The sequence below is a fragment of the Babylonia areolata genome, chromosome 4 (assembly GCF_041734735.1).
Source record: "Babylonia areolata isolate BAREFJ2019XMU chromosome 4, ASM4173473v1, whole genome shotgun sequence".
NCBI classification, from domain to species: domain Eukaryota; kingdom Metazoa; phylum Mollusca; class Gastropoda; order Neogastropoda; family Buccinidae; genus Babylonia; species Babylonia areolata.
The window spans coordinates 8,839,696-8,856,611 of record NC_134879.1 but is presented as its reverse complement, the minus strand read 5'-3'; the positions used below and the strand labels follow the sequence as shown (position 1 = coordinate 8,856,611).

At 46.2% G+C, this 16,916-nt stretch overlaps 1 protein-coding gene across 1 annotated transcript; it reads right to left on the bottom strand.

The window, feature by feature from the left end:
- Positions 1-5,601: 5,601 nt before the first annotated feature.
- On the bottom strand, positions 5,602-16,024 carry LOC143280831 (monomeric sarcosine oxidase-like). Its single transcript, XM_076585539.1, has 9 exons — positions 15,778-16,024; positions 13,231-13,300; positions 12,616-12,672; positions 11,531-11,662; positions 10,209-10,422; positions 8,911-9,077; positions 8,335-8,521; positions 6,969-7,102; positions 5,602-6,539 (listed from the first exon to the last, which is right to left on the bottom strand). The coding sequence occupies exons 1-9, from the start codon at positions 15,890-15,892 to the stop codon at positions 6,374-6,376; spliced, it is 1,242 nt and encodes a 413-aa protein (XP_076441654.1). The 5' UTR covers positions 15,893-16,024; the 3' UTR covers positions 5,602-6,373.
- Positions 16,025-16,916: the final 892 nt, after the last annotated feature.

The following is a 16,916-nucleotide window of genomic DNA, read 5'->3' as shown; positions in this document are numbered from 1 at the left end:
ACAGAGAGGGGGAGGGAGAGAGGAAGAGAGGGGGAGAGATAGAAGGGGGGAGAGAAGGAGAGATTGAGAGAGAGGGGAAGAGAGAGACACACAGAGAGAGAGAAGGGGGGAGAGACGTGGGAACATGGGAAAAACATAGAGCTGACCCCAGTCTTGCAGACCCGAATGCATTATAACCATGACCAGGTTCAGACTGAAATCAGCTGCGTGAAGACAGACAAGTAAGGGATCGTCACTATATGCGGTCAGTGGTGTGAATCACGGAGTATGATTTTAGGGGGAAAACACACACACACGCACACACACACACACACACACACACACACACACGCAAAGCCTGGAGAGCTCGTCACAGAACGGTGCTGTTGTCATGTGCAGACAGCGTTGGTGCTGTTCATATATATACATCTGTTGCCCCTTTCCTGTGTACATAAATCTGTTGTTTAAAAGTGTTAGATTCATAGGGACAGATTTTTTTATGCTTCTCTCATTTTTTCTTCTTTTTTGTGTGTGTGTCTGTTGTGTTTTTGTTTTTATTTTTTGTTTGTTTTTTGTTTGTTTTGTTGTTTTTTTGTTTTGTTTTGTTTTTGTTTTTTTGTGGGGGTTTTTTGTTGTTGTTTTTTGTTTGTTTGTTTGCTTGTTGTTGTTTTTTGTCGCTTGCATTGAAGGTCATGTTTCTCATATAGAAATACCATCATTACCAGAAGTGTGCCAGTTTTTACATATCAGTGTAGAAGAAATGCAGCACCAACACATCAAACAACTGCAGAGAGCTACAGCAGCATTTGCTTTGCAAGGGTATACCTATCTCTCATAGGCTTTTGAAACTAAGACGTTACACGGTCTTGATTTATTACACACTTTCTGTGTGACCTCTCCGCCTCTGTCTTTCTGTATGCCTCTCGCTCCCTCTCCCTCTCCCTCTCCCTCTCTCTCTCTCTCTCTCTCTCTCCCTCTCTCCCTCTCTCCCTCTCTCTCCCTCTCTCTCTCTCTCTCTCTCTCTCTCTCTCCCTTTCTCTCGTCCCCCCTCACCCTTCTCCTTCTTTCTCCCTCACTCCCTCCACCCCCTCTCTCTCCTTTGTCTCTCACCCTCTCTCTCTCTCTCTCTCCCTCTACCCTCTCTCTCTCCCTCTCCCTCCACTTTCTCTCTCTCCCTCTCCCTCCACTTTCTCTCTCTCTCTCTCTCCCTCCACCGCTCTCTCTCCCTCTCCCTCCACCCCCTCTCTCTCTCCACCCTCTCTCTCTCTCCACCCTCTCTCTCTCTCTCTCTCTACCCACCCACTCTCTCCCTCTCCCTCCACCCTCTCTCTCTCTCTCCCTCCCTCTCTCTCTCTCTACCCACCCTCTCTCTCCCTCTCCCTCCACCCTCTCTCTCTCTCTCCCTCTCCCTCCACACTCTCTCTCCCTCTCCCTCCACCCTCTCTCTCCCTCTCCCTCCACCCTCTCTCTCCCTCTCCACCCTCTCTCTCTCTCTACCCACCCTCTCTCTCTCCCTCTCCCTCCACCCTCTCTCTCTCTCTCCCTCCACCCTCTCTCTCTCTCTACCCACCCTCTCTCTCTCCCTCTCCCTCCACCCTCTCTCTCTCTCTCCCTCCACACTCTTTCTCTCTCTCCCTCCACCCTCTCTCTCTCTCCCTCTCCCTCCACCCTCTCTCTCTCTCCCTCTCCCTCCACCCTCTCTCTCTCCCTCTCCCTCCACCATCTCTCTCTCTCCCTCCACCCCCTCTCTCTCCCTCTCCCTCCACTTTCTCTCTCTCCCTCTCCCTCCACCCTCTCTCCCTCTCCCTCCACCCTCTCTCTCCCTCTCCCTCCACCCTCTCTCTCTCTCCCTCCCTCTCTCTCTCTCTACCCACCCTCTCTCTCCCTCTCCCTCCACCCTCTCTCTCTCTCTCCCTCCCTCTCTCTCTCTCTCTACCCACCCTCTCTCTCTCCCTCTCCCTCCACCCTTTCTCTCTCTCTCTCCCTCTCCCTCCACCCTCTCTCCCTCTCCCTCCACCCTCTCTCTCTCTCTCTCCCTCTCCCTCCACCCTCTTTCTCTCTCTCCCTCTCCCTCCACCCTCTCTCCCTCTCCCTCCACCCTCTCTCTCTCTCTCCCTCCCTCTCTCTCTCTCTACCCACCCTCTCTCTCTCCCTCTCCCCCCACCCTCTCTCTCCCTCTCCCTCCACCCTCTCTCTCTCTCCCTCCCTCTCTCTCTCTCTACCCACCCTCTCTCTCCCTCTCCCTCCACCCTCTCTCTTTCTCTCTCCCTCTCCCTCCACCCTCTCTCTCTCCCTCCCTCTCTCTCTCTCTACCCACCCTCTCTCTCCCTCTCCCTCCACCCTCTCTCTCTCTCTCTCCCTCTCCCTCCACCCTCTCTCTCTCTCTCCCTCCCTCTCTCTCTCTCTACCCACCCTCTCTCTCTCTCTACCCACCCTCTATCTCCCTCTCCCTCCACACTCTCTCTCCCTCTCCCTCCACCCTCTCTCTCTCTCCACCCACCCTCTCTCTCTCCCTCTCCCTCCACCCTCTCTCTCTCTCTCCCTCCACCCTCTCTCTCTCTCTCCCTCCACCCTCTCTCTCTCTACCCACCCTCTCTCTCTCCCTCCACCCTCTCTCTCTCTCCACCAACCCTCTCTCTCTCCCTCTCCCTCCACCCTCTCTCTCTCTCCCTCTCCCTCCACCCTCTCTCTCTCCCTCTCCCTCCACCATCTCTCTCTCTCCCTCCACCCCCTCTCTCTCCCTCTCCCTCCACCCTCTCTCTCTCCCTCTCCCTCCACCCTCTCTCTCTCTCTCTCCACCCGCCCTCTTTTTGTCTGGATATTTCTCACTTGCAGGTCTCACTGGTTTGTATACTGGCATGCTGGGTGATTTGCCAAACAGATATGCTTCATCATGACGTAAAGTTAGGTTTGAAAAAGTTGTAGGTTTAAAAAAACAAATTCTGTGTCACATGCACACACACATACACACACACACAGACACGCGCGCGCGCGCGAACACACACACACACACACACACACACACACACACACACACACACACACTCACCTGCACACATCCAAAATGCACTCTCACAAGCAGTTTGAACAAAATTCACAACCGAAATGAAAGAAATATGGAACCATAACAAATTAAATCAAGGCAAGTCAAATCAGAATGTGGGAGTGAGCGTGCGCGCGCACACACACACACACACACACACACACACACACACACACACATTTGGGTAGGCATGATTAATTGCGAACAGCGTGTAATTGCGAACGATTCGCATACTGTCCCACGTCGAAGCGTTCTTAACGGCTGCATTTTACAATTCAACGTCTGCTTCGACCTTTTTCTAACACCTCAGTGAATATCCATTTCAAAGAACCAGTCAAACATTCGCTATTTCTGGCTATTTCCGCGCTCTTTCTTCTCTTCGAGTACCATTGCCGACTTCAAGGGAAGCAAGTTGTAGGACTTGAACTTTGACACAATTTAAAATAATTGGTTTGGTCGAATATGCTAAATGTGTATTACCAGTGCCGGGAGAATTTAAGAAAGCATATTGGTGACGTCAGTTTTGACAGGAATCTGCAAAATAGTGTCCTTTGCAATGAGACCATAGCATATTTTGACGTGAGTCTATTTGCGAATGACAGTTACTGAGCACTCTCAAAAGGATGTGTTTGTGTGCTGTGTGGGGTGTGTGTGTTTAAATGTGTGTCTGTTTCTGTGTTTGTGTGCATGTGTGATCAAAAACAACAATACAACAGTTTCGTGCGATGCTCCAATAACATGTTATGTCTAATGAGTTAAAGACCTGCTTCTGTTTTAATTGTCTACATGTACCCAAACCCATCGTTTGCAGTTAGACTTGCCCGTTCGCATTTACCCTCAGGCACCCCTGCTATTTAAAATGTCGACAAAACTCGTACTTTCACTGGTGCAACCAGTCGGAGAAATCCTTCAAAAACAAAAGAACTACGTTTGACTATCCTACGACATGTTATCTTTACAGTACACATGTTGAGCTGTTCACTTTGACTGGATCGTTTAGTTTGACATACCTTCCCAACCACATTGCGGTTTGTACTGTTAAGGGAAGCAACTCAGTGTTAGTCCCTTTGTTGATAGTTGATAAGTGGCATCCCCTGAGCTTGCTTTCAACCTGACAATTGCCGAGTAAACGATGTAAACGACTGCTCTGTGCTGTGCTCTGATTCATATTGTACGGGTTCTGTAAAAGAATGTCTGCCTACACATGTGGAGATTGAAAAGCAGAGTTGATTTCTTTGGTGAGTCCGGCATTTAATCAACCTCACCTTCAGTTTTCAGGCTGCAGTATTTTACGGCATTTTACGAAGCCGACCTTTATTTTCCAAACCGCAGTTTTTTGTTTTGTTTTTTGTTTGTTTTTGTTGGTTTTTTGTTGTTTTTTTACGGCATTTAACTGAGTCTACTTATTTCCTGCTGATCTGGCCCAGCAGTTTTGTCGAAATCATTTAGAAATTCAGAGAGAGAGAGAGAGAGAGAGAGAGAAGAGAGAGAGAGAGAAGTCGGGGTGCTGTTGTTGTTGTTGTTGTCATTTTGTCTTTTGTTTTTCATGCAGTCAGAAACAGTCAGTTATAGTGTACATGTGTGCGTGTGTGTTGTCTGTGTGTGGGCCTCATGTGTGCGTGTGTGTTGTCTGTGTGTGGGCCTCATGTGTGCGTGTGTGTTGTCTGTGTGTGGGCCTCATGTGTGCGTGTGTGTTGTCTGTGTGTGGGCCTCATGTGTGCGTGTGTGTTGTCTATGTGTGGGCCTCATGTGTGCGTGTGTGTTGTCTATGTGTGGGCCTCATGTGTGCGTGTGTGTTGTCTATGTGTGGGCCTCATGTGTGCGTGTGTGTTGTCTATGTGTGGGCCTCATGTGTGCTTTCTGCAAGAACGGTGCAAGACATTTTTCTCTTGTTACTGAAGTTGTCACTGTTACTGGTGCTGGTTTTGTTGAAGGGTGCCTGCCTCACTCTGTGTTCAGCCCAACCATCCTGTGTTCTTTACACCCTGACGTGGAAATGTCATTGCATGGAAGTGTTTGCCAGTTTGGTCGATTAAGTCACAGCGTTGCAGTGTTTGTCAGTCTGTCGGATGTGGCAGTGTTACAGCGTTGCAGTGTTGTCAGTCTGTCGGATGCGGTAGTGTTACAGCGTTGCAGTGTTGTCAGTCTGTCGGATGTGGCAGTGTTACAGCGTTGCAGTGTTTGTCAGTCTGTCGGATGTGGCAGTGTTACAGCGTTGCAGTGTTGTCAGTCTGTCGGATGTGGCAGTGTTACAGCGTTGCAGTGTTGTCAGTCTGTCGGATGTGGCAGTGTTACAGCGTTGCAGTGTTGTCAGTCTGTCGGATGTGGCAGTGTTACAGCGTTGCAGTGTTGTCAGTCTGTCGGATGTGGACTGAAAGTGGATGTGCTGACAGTGTTGTATTAGTTTTGGTGATGAGTCTGGCATATGCACGTGCTCTCTCTAATAAGCAACATACAATCAATATCCGTGTATTTCCATGCAAACACACATACAAACACAAATGCACACACACACACACACACACACACACACACACACACACACACACACACACACACACACACACACACACTATATGCAGACATTTCATCTTTTTTTAGCAACCGCTTTCAGTATTATTTACATGTAAAAATACAGCAAATTATAACAATGAAAAAATGAGCAAACGAACACAAGCTTTGATTCTTTAACAGAACCAAAAGCAAACTAATCTTTGATTCTTGAATCGATTGAACACAATATCAGTCAAACAAAGTAAAAAGTTACAAGATGTGAGAATTAGTATTGTATGGATTTACATGAAAGAAAATCCAACAGAACAGGTATGGATTTACAAGAAACAAAACAAGTCATGACCTTTTCATATCATACAAGTAAACACACACAGAAGATGCACGGACTCGTGATTTTCACCTTCCTGCTTTGTACCTGTTTGTCAGATATTACTTTTCTGCAATTCACCTCAGAAAGCTTCATGGAAAGATCGCAATCATGAAATTCTGCTGAATAAATCTTCTTGACAACAATGTTAAACTTTGCCCGTGTTCATGTCATACACAAACCAGCCGTGAAAAAAGAACTAAAGCCTTATGCACATATCATGTAGATATTAACTGCGTTATGTCATTTGAAAGAGGTTTTGGTTTTGCAGACTGAACTAAACTGTATTTGGTGTTGGTAGCATTTGCGTTCGTCTTGGATACGGGTTGAAGAAAGCTATCAGTGTTTATATCATGGACCGTCTGTGTGGGATTAGTTTCCATACCCACACATGATGTGAAAACTAAATGGCAGCGCTGTGTAGAATGACAGCACACGGGAAGCCAGCAGTGTAGTGCTGGGCAGGAGGTTCACAGTTTGCTGCCCGGGTTGAGTTCCGACACTCCGAACTGAAAGGCAGGCACGTAGTTGGGGTCACTGATGGCGGGCCTGTCCATGCTGAACTCGGAGATGTTGTACTGCGTTCTGCCGTCCACCGCCATCTCGCTCAGGATCTTGCCCAGAAGGCTGGCGAACCTGGACACACGGCATCACACGTGTACATGCACTGACACGTGCATAATCACCTGCTTACTTCATATCAACACCAGACTGTGTGTATATAGGTACACAGGCGCATGCACATTTTCACAAACACTCACGAATGCATGCAAATGGCAACAACACGAAGAATATGAGTGCATGCGAAAGTGCACATGCACATGACGCATGCATTGCGTGCAAACACACACAAACGGGCAAGTTGTTTCAAATTTCTTAAACCTTGAAGAACTGTTCTCCTGTACACGCTCGTCCGGCGCTGTATCTGGGCCCCATAGGAACCATGTTACAGCTGTCAGCTCCAGGTATTTGTTTTGGAAATTTGGTCGTCAAACATCCCACACCCTCCAGTTTCCACACACACACACACACACACACACCACGTGAATATAAATACACACTGACTTGTACGCGTGACCGGCGCCGCAGCACACGATGACGTCAGAGAATCCTTGGCGTGAGCACTTGTCGATGACGAAGTTCCGGTCTGGAGTCATTGTGTACAGACAGGTCTTGGTGTACATCTCCGGCCCCAGATACTGTTCACACACACACACACACACACACACACACACTTTGAGATGGATTCCTTTCACCACTTTGGAAGGAACGCAGAAGAAACATGCACGCACGTGTTCATATATGCTTGTGTAAAGTATATATGCACACACATATTGAGATATGTTTGAGCGTTGAATAAATATGCTCACACACATTCAGATATGGTTGTGTGGATAAAAACGTGCACTCACATATTCAGATATTATTGAGTGTTGAACAAGCATGCACACACATATATTTTCATGTATGCTTAAGCGCGTGCGCTGTTGTTAAAAGCAGTGTCATCATTGCTTCAGGTGCTGGTGAAAGCATTGCTTCATTTAGTTGTTAAAAGCAGTGTCATCGTTGCTTCAGGTGCTGGTGAAAGCATTGCTTCATTGTTAAAAGCAGTGTCATCATTGCTTCAGGTGCTGGTGAAAGCACTGCTTCATTTAGTTGTTAAAAGCAGTGTCATCATTGCTTCAGGTGCTGGTGAAAGCATTGCTTCATTTAGTTGTTAAAAGCAGTGTCATCATTGCTTCAGGTGCTGGTGAAAGCATTGCTTCATTTAGTTGTTAAAAGCAGTGTCATCATTGCTTCAGGTGCTGGTGAAAGCATTGCTTCATTTAGTTGTTAAAAGCAGTGTCATCATTGCTTCAGGTGCTGGTGAAAGCATTGCTTCATTGTTAAAAGCAGTGTCATCATTGCTTCAGGTGCTGGTGAAAGCATTGCTTCATTTATTTCTTAAAAGCAGTGTCATCGTTGCTTCAGGTGCTGGTGAAAGCATTGCTTCATTTAGTTGTTAAAAGCAGTGTCATCATTGCTTCAGGTGCTGGTGAAAGCATTGCTTCATTTAGTTGTTAAAAGCAGTGTCATCATTGCTTCAGGTGCTGGTGACAGCACTACTTCATTTAGTTGTTAAAAGCAGTGTCATCATTGCTTCAGGTGCTGGTGAAAGCATTGCTTCATTTAGTTGTTAAAAGCAGTGTCATCATTGCTTCAGGTGCTGGTGAAAGCATTGCTTCATTTAGTTGTTAAAAGCAGTGTCATCATTGCTTCAGGTGCTGGTGAAAGCATTGCTTCATTTAGTTGTTAAAAGCAGTGTCATCATTGCTTCAGGTGCTGGTGAAAGCATTGCTTCATTTAGTTGTTAAAAGCAGTGTCATCATTGCTTCAGGTGCTGGTGAAAGCGGTATAAGTGTTGCCTGTTGCGATCTACAGTACCACACACCTTGGGCAGAATCCTCTTCAGGAGGTCAGTGCAGATCTTGACCCTGGCAGGGTCAGGGGTGAAGTTCCGGGTGTTTCCCGTCACGTGGGGGCCCCCTGCATCGATGCCGATCTTGGTGCCAGAGTTGCTGTAGACGGGCAGAGCGTAGAAGTCGTACTGTGCCGTGTGGTAGAACCAGATGGGGAACCTACAGTTGTCAAAAGAGCAAAAACAAAACAACAACATGACAAAAATGACGGCGAAAATAATGAAGGCGTAATATAGTAGGGAGAAAAACTAAATGTGTGTGTGTGTGTGTGTGTTTATGCGGTTATGTGTTTATGAGTGCGTATGTGTACGTGTGTGTGGTGGGGGGCTGGTATGTACATATGTATGTTTTGAAAGTATGTTAAAGTGTGTGTGTGTGTGTGTGTGTGTGTGTGTGTGTGTGTAGGTAGGTAGGTAGGTAGTTTGCTGGTCACATTTTGGTGTGTATATGTAACATTCATGAAATGTTATATATAAAACCGTGTGTTATGTAGAACACCCAGAGCAGATTTCTGGGTAGTGTGGCTGTATCAGAAGAACAATGATTACTTGTCCTTGGTGAAATCCTTGATGTGGGGAGTGGCGTAGTAGGTGACCTGCTCCTGGCTGACGGTGACGGGCACGTGCACCCCGATGGAGCCCAGCACGTCGTTCAGCCAGGCCCCCGCCGCCACCACCAGCTTTCGGCACGTGAAGGTGCCCTTGGTGGTCGTCACCTGACGTCAGGAAAGAGTTCAGCGTCTCACTGAGGGTCTGTTGACATGGACTGACCAAGGTCATACAAATAATAATAATAATGGTACTTATATAGCGCTGAATCTTGTGCATAAACAAATCTAAGCGCTTTCGCACCAGTCATTCTCACGCACGCATAACTCTAAAACTGGAGAAACTAAAGACAAGGAAGAGGCAGGGAAGGGAGGCTATTTTGGGAAGAGGTGGGTTTTAAGGCCAGACTTGAAAGAGCTGAGTGTGGAGACTTGACGAAGCGAAAGAGGAAGTTCATTCCATTTGCAAGGTCCAGAGACAGAGAAAGAACGGCGGCCAACAGTCGAGAGTTTGAATCTGGGTATGCGTAAATGGAGTGGATCCGAAGCTGATCGTAGTGAGCGAGATGGAGTGTAGAGGTGAAGGCAGCCACAGAGATAGGAAGGGGCTGATTTGTGAATACATTTGTAGCATAGAGTGCTGATCTTGTACTTTATTCGGTGTGAGACAGGGAGCCAGTGGAGATGTTGCAAAAGAGGAGTGATGTGCTCAGATCTTTTCTTTCTGCGCAACAAGCACAAGAGGATGGTGGCAGAATGGTTAAGACTCTCATTTGCCAATACAGAGTCTGTGAGGGTGTTGGTTCGAATCCCGCTCTCGCCCTTTCTCCCAAGTTTGACTGGAAAATCAAACTGAGTGTCTAGTCTTTCGGATGTGACCCAGGTCCCGTGTGCAGCACGCACTTAGCGCACTGAAAAATGACCTATGGCAACGAGAATGTTGTCCTGTGGCAAAATTTTGTGGAAGAAATCCACTGTGATAGGCACTGAGGGCTTCACTAAGCGCACTGCGTTATGCTGCTGGTCAGGCTGGGTAGAGCCGACTGACGGCTGCCATTGGGCGCTCATCATTCGTTTCCTGTGTCATTCAATCAAATTTCAGGGGCACGCAGACATACATAGTCAGACAGACAAGCAGACAGGGTCTGTTATACATGGACATACCAGTGCCATGCATTCACACACACCCTCTGTCTCACACGGACAGTGACAGGGCGAACAACCACCACCACCACCCCACCACCCCGCGCGCGCCACCCCCCCCCCCTTCCCCCCATCCCCTCTCCCCGACCTCCCCACCTCAACATTTCCCGAGGCGTTTCTGCGTATCCTGAGGACGGGGCAGTTGTCGATGACCACAGCGCCGTTGCCCCGGGCCAGCTGCAGGTGCGTGGAGATGCCCAGCGCGGCGTCCACCAGCCCCGCGTCCTTCTGGAACAGCGTCTCCACCTCGGGCCCCGTGGTGAACTGCGGGTAGCGGGCCCGCAGCTGTGCGCTGTTCCAACGTTCGAATCTAGATATGAACAAAAAACAACTTATAATGCAGGGACTGTTCCATGGATGTGTACAGCTTTTCACAAGCGCCGCTCGTCCATGAGTTAGGATATATAATTGTACACACATGGTGTTCGTCCTTCGGATTCGCAGATGACCATGGCTTCAAATATCAGATGGAAGATCGGTGGCCGTGGGTCCAGAGGTGACCGATGAGGCCAATCCTGGCCCTGAAGGCTTAATTTGAAGTCATGACTTGCGCTTGACTTGGATTAAAGTGAGGGAGTGTTGCGCAGGTTGACAGCCTCACTCTCTCGTCCGGGCCTATGTGGACCCAGTGGCGAGACACAGTCAAGACGGCTGGAAATAGGTCAGCGTGCAGTAGATGGCAAGCAGTGTTCTGCATGTGTCTCACTGCGCCCTTTTAGCGCTCCACCCCATTGCATTGCTGGGAATCGCCTTTCTGCCCGTTGAACCAGTGATGGTTTCTTACACACACACACACACACACACACACACACACACACGTTAAGTGAATATATATCACCAAGTTTCTACGTCTAATGATTAAACGAATGCATACATGATGTCACCCTGACGCATGTGTTGGAATAAGTGTGTCGGTTTCAAGCCAGAAGACTCCCAGAACAAATGTACCGCCGGTTGTGTATGTGAATAAGTACTTCTAGTTGTACGAGTTCTCTCACTGATAAATCACACAAGTGTGGAAATAAGCAGTGGACAGAATTGTGCATCCAGCAGGTGGACGGGGCGGGGGGGGGGGGGGAGACGGGTTGTGGACTTGTACGAAGGCGAACAGATTACAGCATTAGTTGAAGATGACTATTAGAAGTAATGTATGTGTACTGACTACACACTAACATAAATACGTCAGGTGCAAACATATCCGTGACTGAGCCCATAAATGAACCCTGCATGTATGTTACTTGCGTTCAAAGTGAAGCGCGCGCGGTCACACAATTCGCATCAGTACACAAACGCACAGTGTCAACAATACACACATGCCAATATCCACTCACGCAGGAACACATACACATGCACGCACGCACGCACGCACGCACACACACACACACACACACACACACACACACACACACTTCACTTACGGAATATTGTTGCGACGCATGGCTTGCTCATACTTGTTCAGGAGATGCTCCGTGGAGCCACGTTCAAACAGCTGCAGCCCGCCAGGCTTGTACACCAGCTGCTGGCCCGATTCCTTCTCCACTTGAGCCCAACTGAAATGTGCGGCAAAGCAACTGAACGCCTGCAGTTTCCACAGTCCAGCTTATTTTGATCTCTCACTCTCACTATTTCTCGCTGGTTACCAATTCTAGTTATTTATTATCTATCATGATAGGCATTATAGTTATTGTTTGAAAGGGCGCAATTACCGAATGGTTGAAGCATTCGCTTTCAAAGTAAAGGTGTTAACCGCTGAATTGTCGCCTACGCTGAATCGTCGCAGGTGACAATTTAGCGAACCAAGACAACGAAACGTTTGAGCCTGACTTCGTTCCTCAAGTTCTTATTTCAATTCTTTCTTTTTCTTCTGTCTTTCTCTGCTACTCTATTACTTTCTTTCTTATTCTCTCTTGACTGCTTTCGTCTCCAGCATAACCAATAAGCAGCAAGCACAGCAAAAGACCCAGTGAAACAGCCAGAAATTGACCTTTACTGATGTGTCCTCAGTTCCATTCCAGTACCGGCGTCTGGTGAGTTATGTGTGGAGACTTCTCCCATCTTCAAGGTCAACAAACGTGCAGACCTGTTTGTGCCTTATGATATGTTTTGTGTGCATGGTGAAAATATGCCCGTTATAGATCTCATTATCCATGATAGTGTTCGGTAGGACTGTATACGGAAACAGGATTGAACATACACAGCATGCACAGCTAGTCCCCGGAAGCGGTGTTTGGCCACCTGTACGGTGGGGTGAAAAACGGAAATACACGTTGAAAGAATACAGTGGGGTAATAAACGGTCATACACATGACAAACAGCCATACACATAGCAGCCATTTGTAGGTAGGCGTGGATGCAGGAGATGTAGCTTTTATAGAGTTCCTGTGACATGTCCTTTCGCTAATCGCCTTCCGTGTCCACCCCCCCCCCCCCCGCCCCGCCCCCCCGCCCCCTCTGCTGTCCCCGCCCCTTCCCCTCCCCGCCCAAAAACACACACCCTACTTACCATTCAAACGTAGCTGGCGTGAGCCGGGTGTAGAAATCATCGTGGTAGGTCAGGCGACTGCAGAAACAGAAAAAGTGCTTCTGGCCATTAGAACCAGGCGTTACAATGGTCATCAGCCACACTCAACGTGTATAGCTCCATTAGAACCATGGTTAACATCAATGCTCGATTTGTATAGCGCCATTGCACACCCATGCTCAACTTAAATAGCATTATTAGACCTATTGAACCATGGTTAACATTCGTGCTCAACTTGTATAGCTCTATTAAACCTTCCGAACAATGGTTAAAATCAATGCTCAATTTATATAGCTCCATCAGACATCCACGCTCAACTTATATAGTTCAATTAGACCAACTGAATGATGGTTAACATTCGTGCTCAAGTTGTATAGCTCTATTAGACGTACTGAACAATTGCTAACATTCATGCTCAACTTGTATAATTCCATTAGACATCTTTGCCTATCTTGGATGTTTACCATTGTCCATTAGAGCAAGGATGGATCTGTTCGTTTCTCAGATAAAAGGATGGAATGGTCTCCCAATCAACAAGGTCAGAACTGTGATGCAGGGACGACTGTGTCGCCGGAGGAAACCAGAGTACAGACTCACATGATTCTGGATACGTCCTGAGAACCCCCTCTTTCATGGCCGATCTGGAACTGCTCCAGACCCAGCACCTCTGTGTTCACACACACACACACACACACACACACACACACACACACACACACACACACACACACACACACACACACACACACACACACACATCAATATATAAGTCATCGTCTGTGCATGATCGTTCTTGCACAGCATATATCATGTCAATAACTTTCCGCACACATCGATCTATGGCCCGGAGTTCCTTTCGTTAGACATCACTGTAACACCGGCTCAAATCGGAACGTGTTTTTACAGTCCAAACCCCCGCAGAAACCAGTCCAGATCTTTTAAGACGAGCGTTGATCTGTAAAGAAAGAACAGATGCCCTCTTTACAACTGCTATCAAACCATGCACGATGATGTTCACAATTTTCTTAAATCAGGAGCGAAATACTAAAAATCAAAAAAGCAAAGACAAGCTGATCCTTTCCATAGGCTGACTGCTAATCCACTAACGTGTAGGAGAAGATCCATGCCGATCACCACTGAGATTATCTAACAACAAGTCAGTAACGGTGTAACCCAAAGTCTGTCATGTCTAACAATAACGAGTCAGTAACGGTGTAACCTAAATACTGTCATAACTAACAGTAAGAAGTCGGTAACGGTGTAACCTAAATACTGTCATAACTAACAGTAACAAGTCGGTAACGGTGTAACCTAAATGCTGTCATAACTAACAGTAACAAGTCGGTAAAGGTGTAACCTAAATGCTGTCATAACTAACAGTAAGAAGTCGGTAACGGTGTAACCTAAATGCTGTCATAACTAACAGTAACAAGTCAGTAACGGCCCAAAACCTGTCATGTCTAACAACAACAAGTCAGTAACGGTGTAACCTAAATACTGTCATAACTAACAGTAACAAGTCGTTAACGGTGTAACCTAAATGCTGTCATAACGAACAGTAACAAGTCAGTAACGGTGTAACCTAAATTCTGTCGTATCTAACAACAGCAAGTCAGTAACGGTGTAACCTAAATGCTGTCATAACTAACAGTAACAAGTCAGTAACTGTGTAACCTAAATGCTGTCATATCTAACAACAGCAAGTCAGTAACGGTGTATCTAACAATAACAAGTCAGTAACGGTGTAACCTAAATGCTGTCATAACTAACAGTAACAAGTCAGTAACGGTGTAACCCAAAATCTGTCATATCTAACAATAACAAGTCAGTAACGGTGTAACCTAAATGCTGTCATAACTAACAGTAACAAGTCGGTAACGGTGTAACCTAAATGCTGTCATAACTAACAGTAACAAGTCAGTAACGGTGTAACCCAAAATCTGTCATGTCTAACAATAACAAGTCAGTAACGGTGTAACCTAAATTCTGTCGTATCTAACAACAGCAAGTCAGTAACGGTGTAACCTAAATGCTCTCATAACTAACAGTAACAAGTCGGTAACGGTGTAACCCAAAACCTGTCATGTCTAACAATAACAAGTCAGTAACGGTGTAACCAAAATCTGTCATGTCTAACAATAACAAGTCAGTACAGGTTTGGGTGTTGTTGTTTTTTGTTGTTGATGTTTTTTAGTTGTTTTTTGTTGCCATCCAACAGAGTATATCACAAGACACTGCTCGGGTCTACAAGACGTTCTCTGCTGCTTGGCATGACAAAACCGGACAAATCCATCATCAATTCCATCAAAGCAAATGGTTGTTTTGTTCTCAAAAATTGTGGCCACGTACCAGAAAAGAATGATTGGATGAGAGAGAGGGTGGTATGTTATTCAGAGTAAGAGACACAGACTGACAGACAGAAAGAGACAGAGATCCCAAAATTAGTGATTAAAAGCCATAAAACAATGCACAGAAGGAGATCCTAAACTCAGTGAAAAAGCCATTGGAATATCATACAGAAAGATACAGACATCTCAAACTCATTGATATAACCCATGCATGGCATAATGCACAGAAAGATACAGATATCTCAAACTCATTGATATAACCCATGGCATAATGCACAGAAAGATACAGACATCTCAAACTCATTGATATAACCCATGCCAAAATGCACAGAAAGAGACAGAGACCCCAAACTCACTAATGAGACCTATCAAATAGCACAAAGTAATAGACAGATCCCAAACTCAACAGAAAGTCCTGTTAGATAATACAGATCAAGAGACAGAGACCCCAAACTCAGTAATAAGACCTGCTAATTAATGCACAGTAGGAGGACGGAGATCCCAAACTGAATGATAAGTCCTGTTAGATAGTGCATGGTGAGAGACAGAGACCCCAAACTCAGTGATAAAACCCATGACATAACACACAGAAAAAGACAGAGACCCCAAACTCCGTGATAAAACCCATGACATAACACACAGAAAAAGACAGAGACCCCAAACTCCGTGATAAAACCCATGACATAACACACAGAAAAAGACAGAGACCCCAAACTCAGTGATAAAACCCATGACATAACACACAGAAAAACACAGAGACCCCAAACCCTGTGACAGAGCCATCAAAAACACCTACCTCCCGGTGCTCTCTTCGACAGCCAGTACACGGTCCCACTCCCCACCCCCCCACACCCCACCACAATGTACTCAAAGTGTCGTCTGCTTCCGATCGCCTCCAGTCCGTCTGCCATGGTGAGTGTTCCGGTGTCCGGGCTGATCTGCTGGCAAGATGTGTGTTGTGCGTGGAACTGCTGGCAAGGCCTGAGCGCGGAAGGCTTTTTGAAGACCGCTGGGGCCGGCCAGACTGACCGACTTAATCTTTGTCACTGAGTGCATCGGCTGCTATACGGCCAACACACAGTTACACAACACGCCGTGATAAGTCTGATTTATTAACAACTTAACGCCCAGTGAAAAGTGTGATGTATTAACAACTTAACGACCAGTGAAAAGTGTGGTGTATTAACAACTTAACTCGCAGTGAAAAGTGTGGTGTATTAACAACTTAACGCCCAGTGAAAAGTGTGATGTATTAACAACTTAATGCCCGATGAAACGTGTGGTGTATTAACAACTTAATGCGCAGTGAAAAGGGTGATGTATTAACAACTTAACTCGCAGTGAAAAGTGTGGTGTATTAACAACTTAACGCCCAGTGAAAAGTGTGATGTATTAACAACTTAACTCGCAGTGAAAAGTGTGATGTATTAACAACTTAACGACCAGTGAAAAGGGTGATGTATTAACAGCTTAACGCGCATTGAAAAGGGTGATGTATTAACAACTTAACGACCAGCGAAAAGTTTGATGTATTAACAACTTAACGACCAGTGAAAAGTGTGATGTATTAACAACTTAACGCGCAGTGAAAAGGGTGATGTATTAACAACTTAACGACCAGCGAAAAGTTTGATGTATTAACAACTTAACGACCAGTGAAAAGTTTGATGTATTAACAACTTAACGACCAGTGAAAAGTGTGATGTATTAACAACTTAACGCGCAGTGAAAGGGGTGATGTATTAACAACTTAACGACCAGCGAAAAGTTTGATGTATTAACAACTTAACGCGCAGTAAAAAGGGTGATGTATTAACAACTTAACGCGCAGTGAAAAGGGTGATGTATTAACAACTTAACGTGCAGTGAAAAGTGTGATGTATTAACAACTTAACGTGCAGTGAAAAGGGTGATGTATTAACAACTTAACGTGCA

Bases quoted from the DNA above. Each gene is read 5' to 3' on its own strand.
- LOC143280831 (XM_076585539.1), bottom strand. From the start codon at position 15,892: ATGGCAGACGGACTGGAGGCGATCGGAAGCAGACGACACTTTGAGTAC. The intron at 13,301-15,777 runs GTAGGTGTTTTT...GTGTGAACACAG, and splicing joins GTCGAAGAGAGCACCGGGAG to AGGTGCTGGGTCTGGAGCAG. The intron at 12,673-13,230 runs GTGAGTCTGTAC...CTGTTTCTGCAG, and splicing joins CAGGACGTATCCAGAATCAT to TCGCCTGACCTACCACGATG.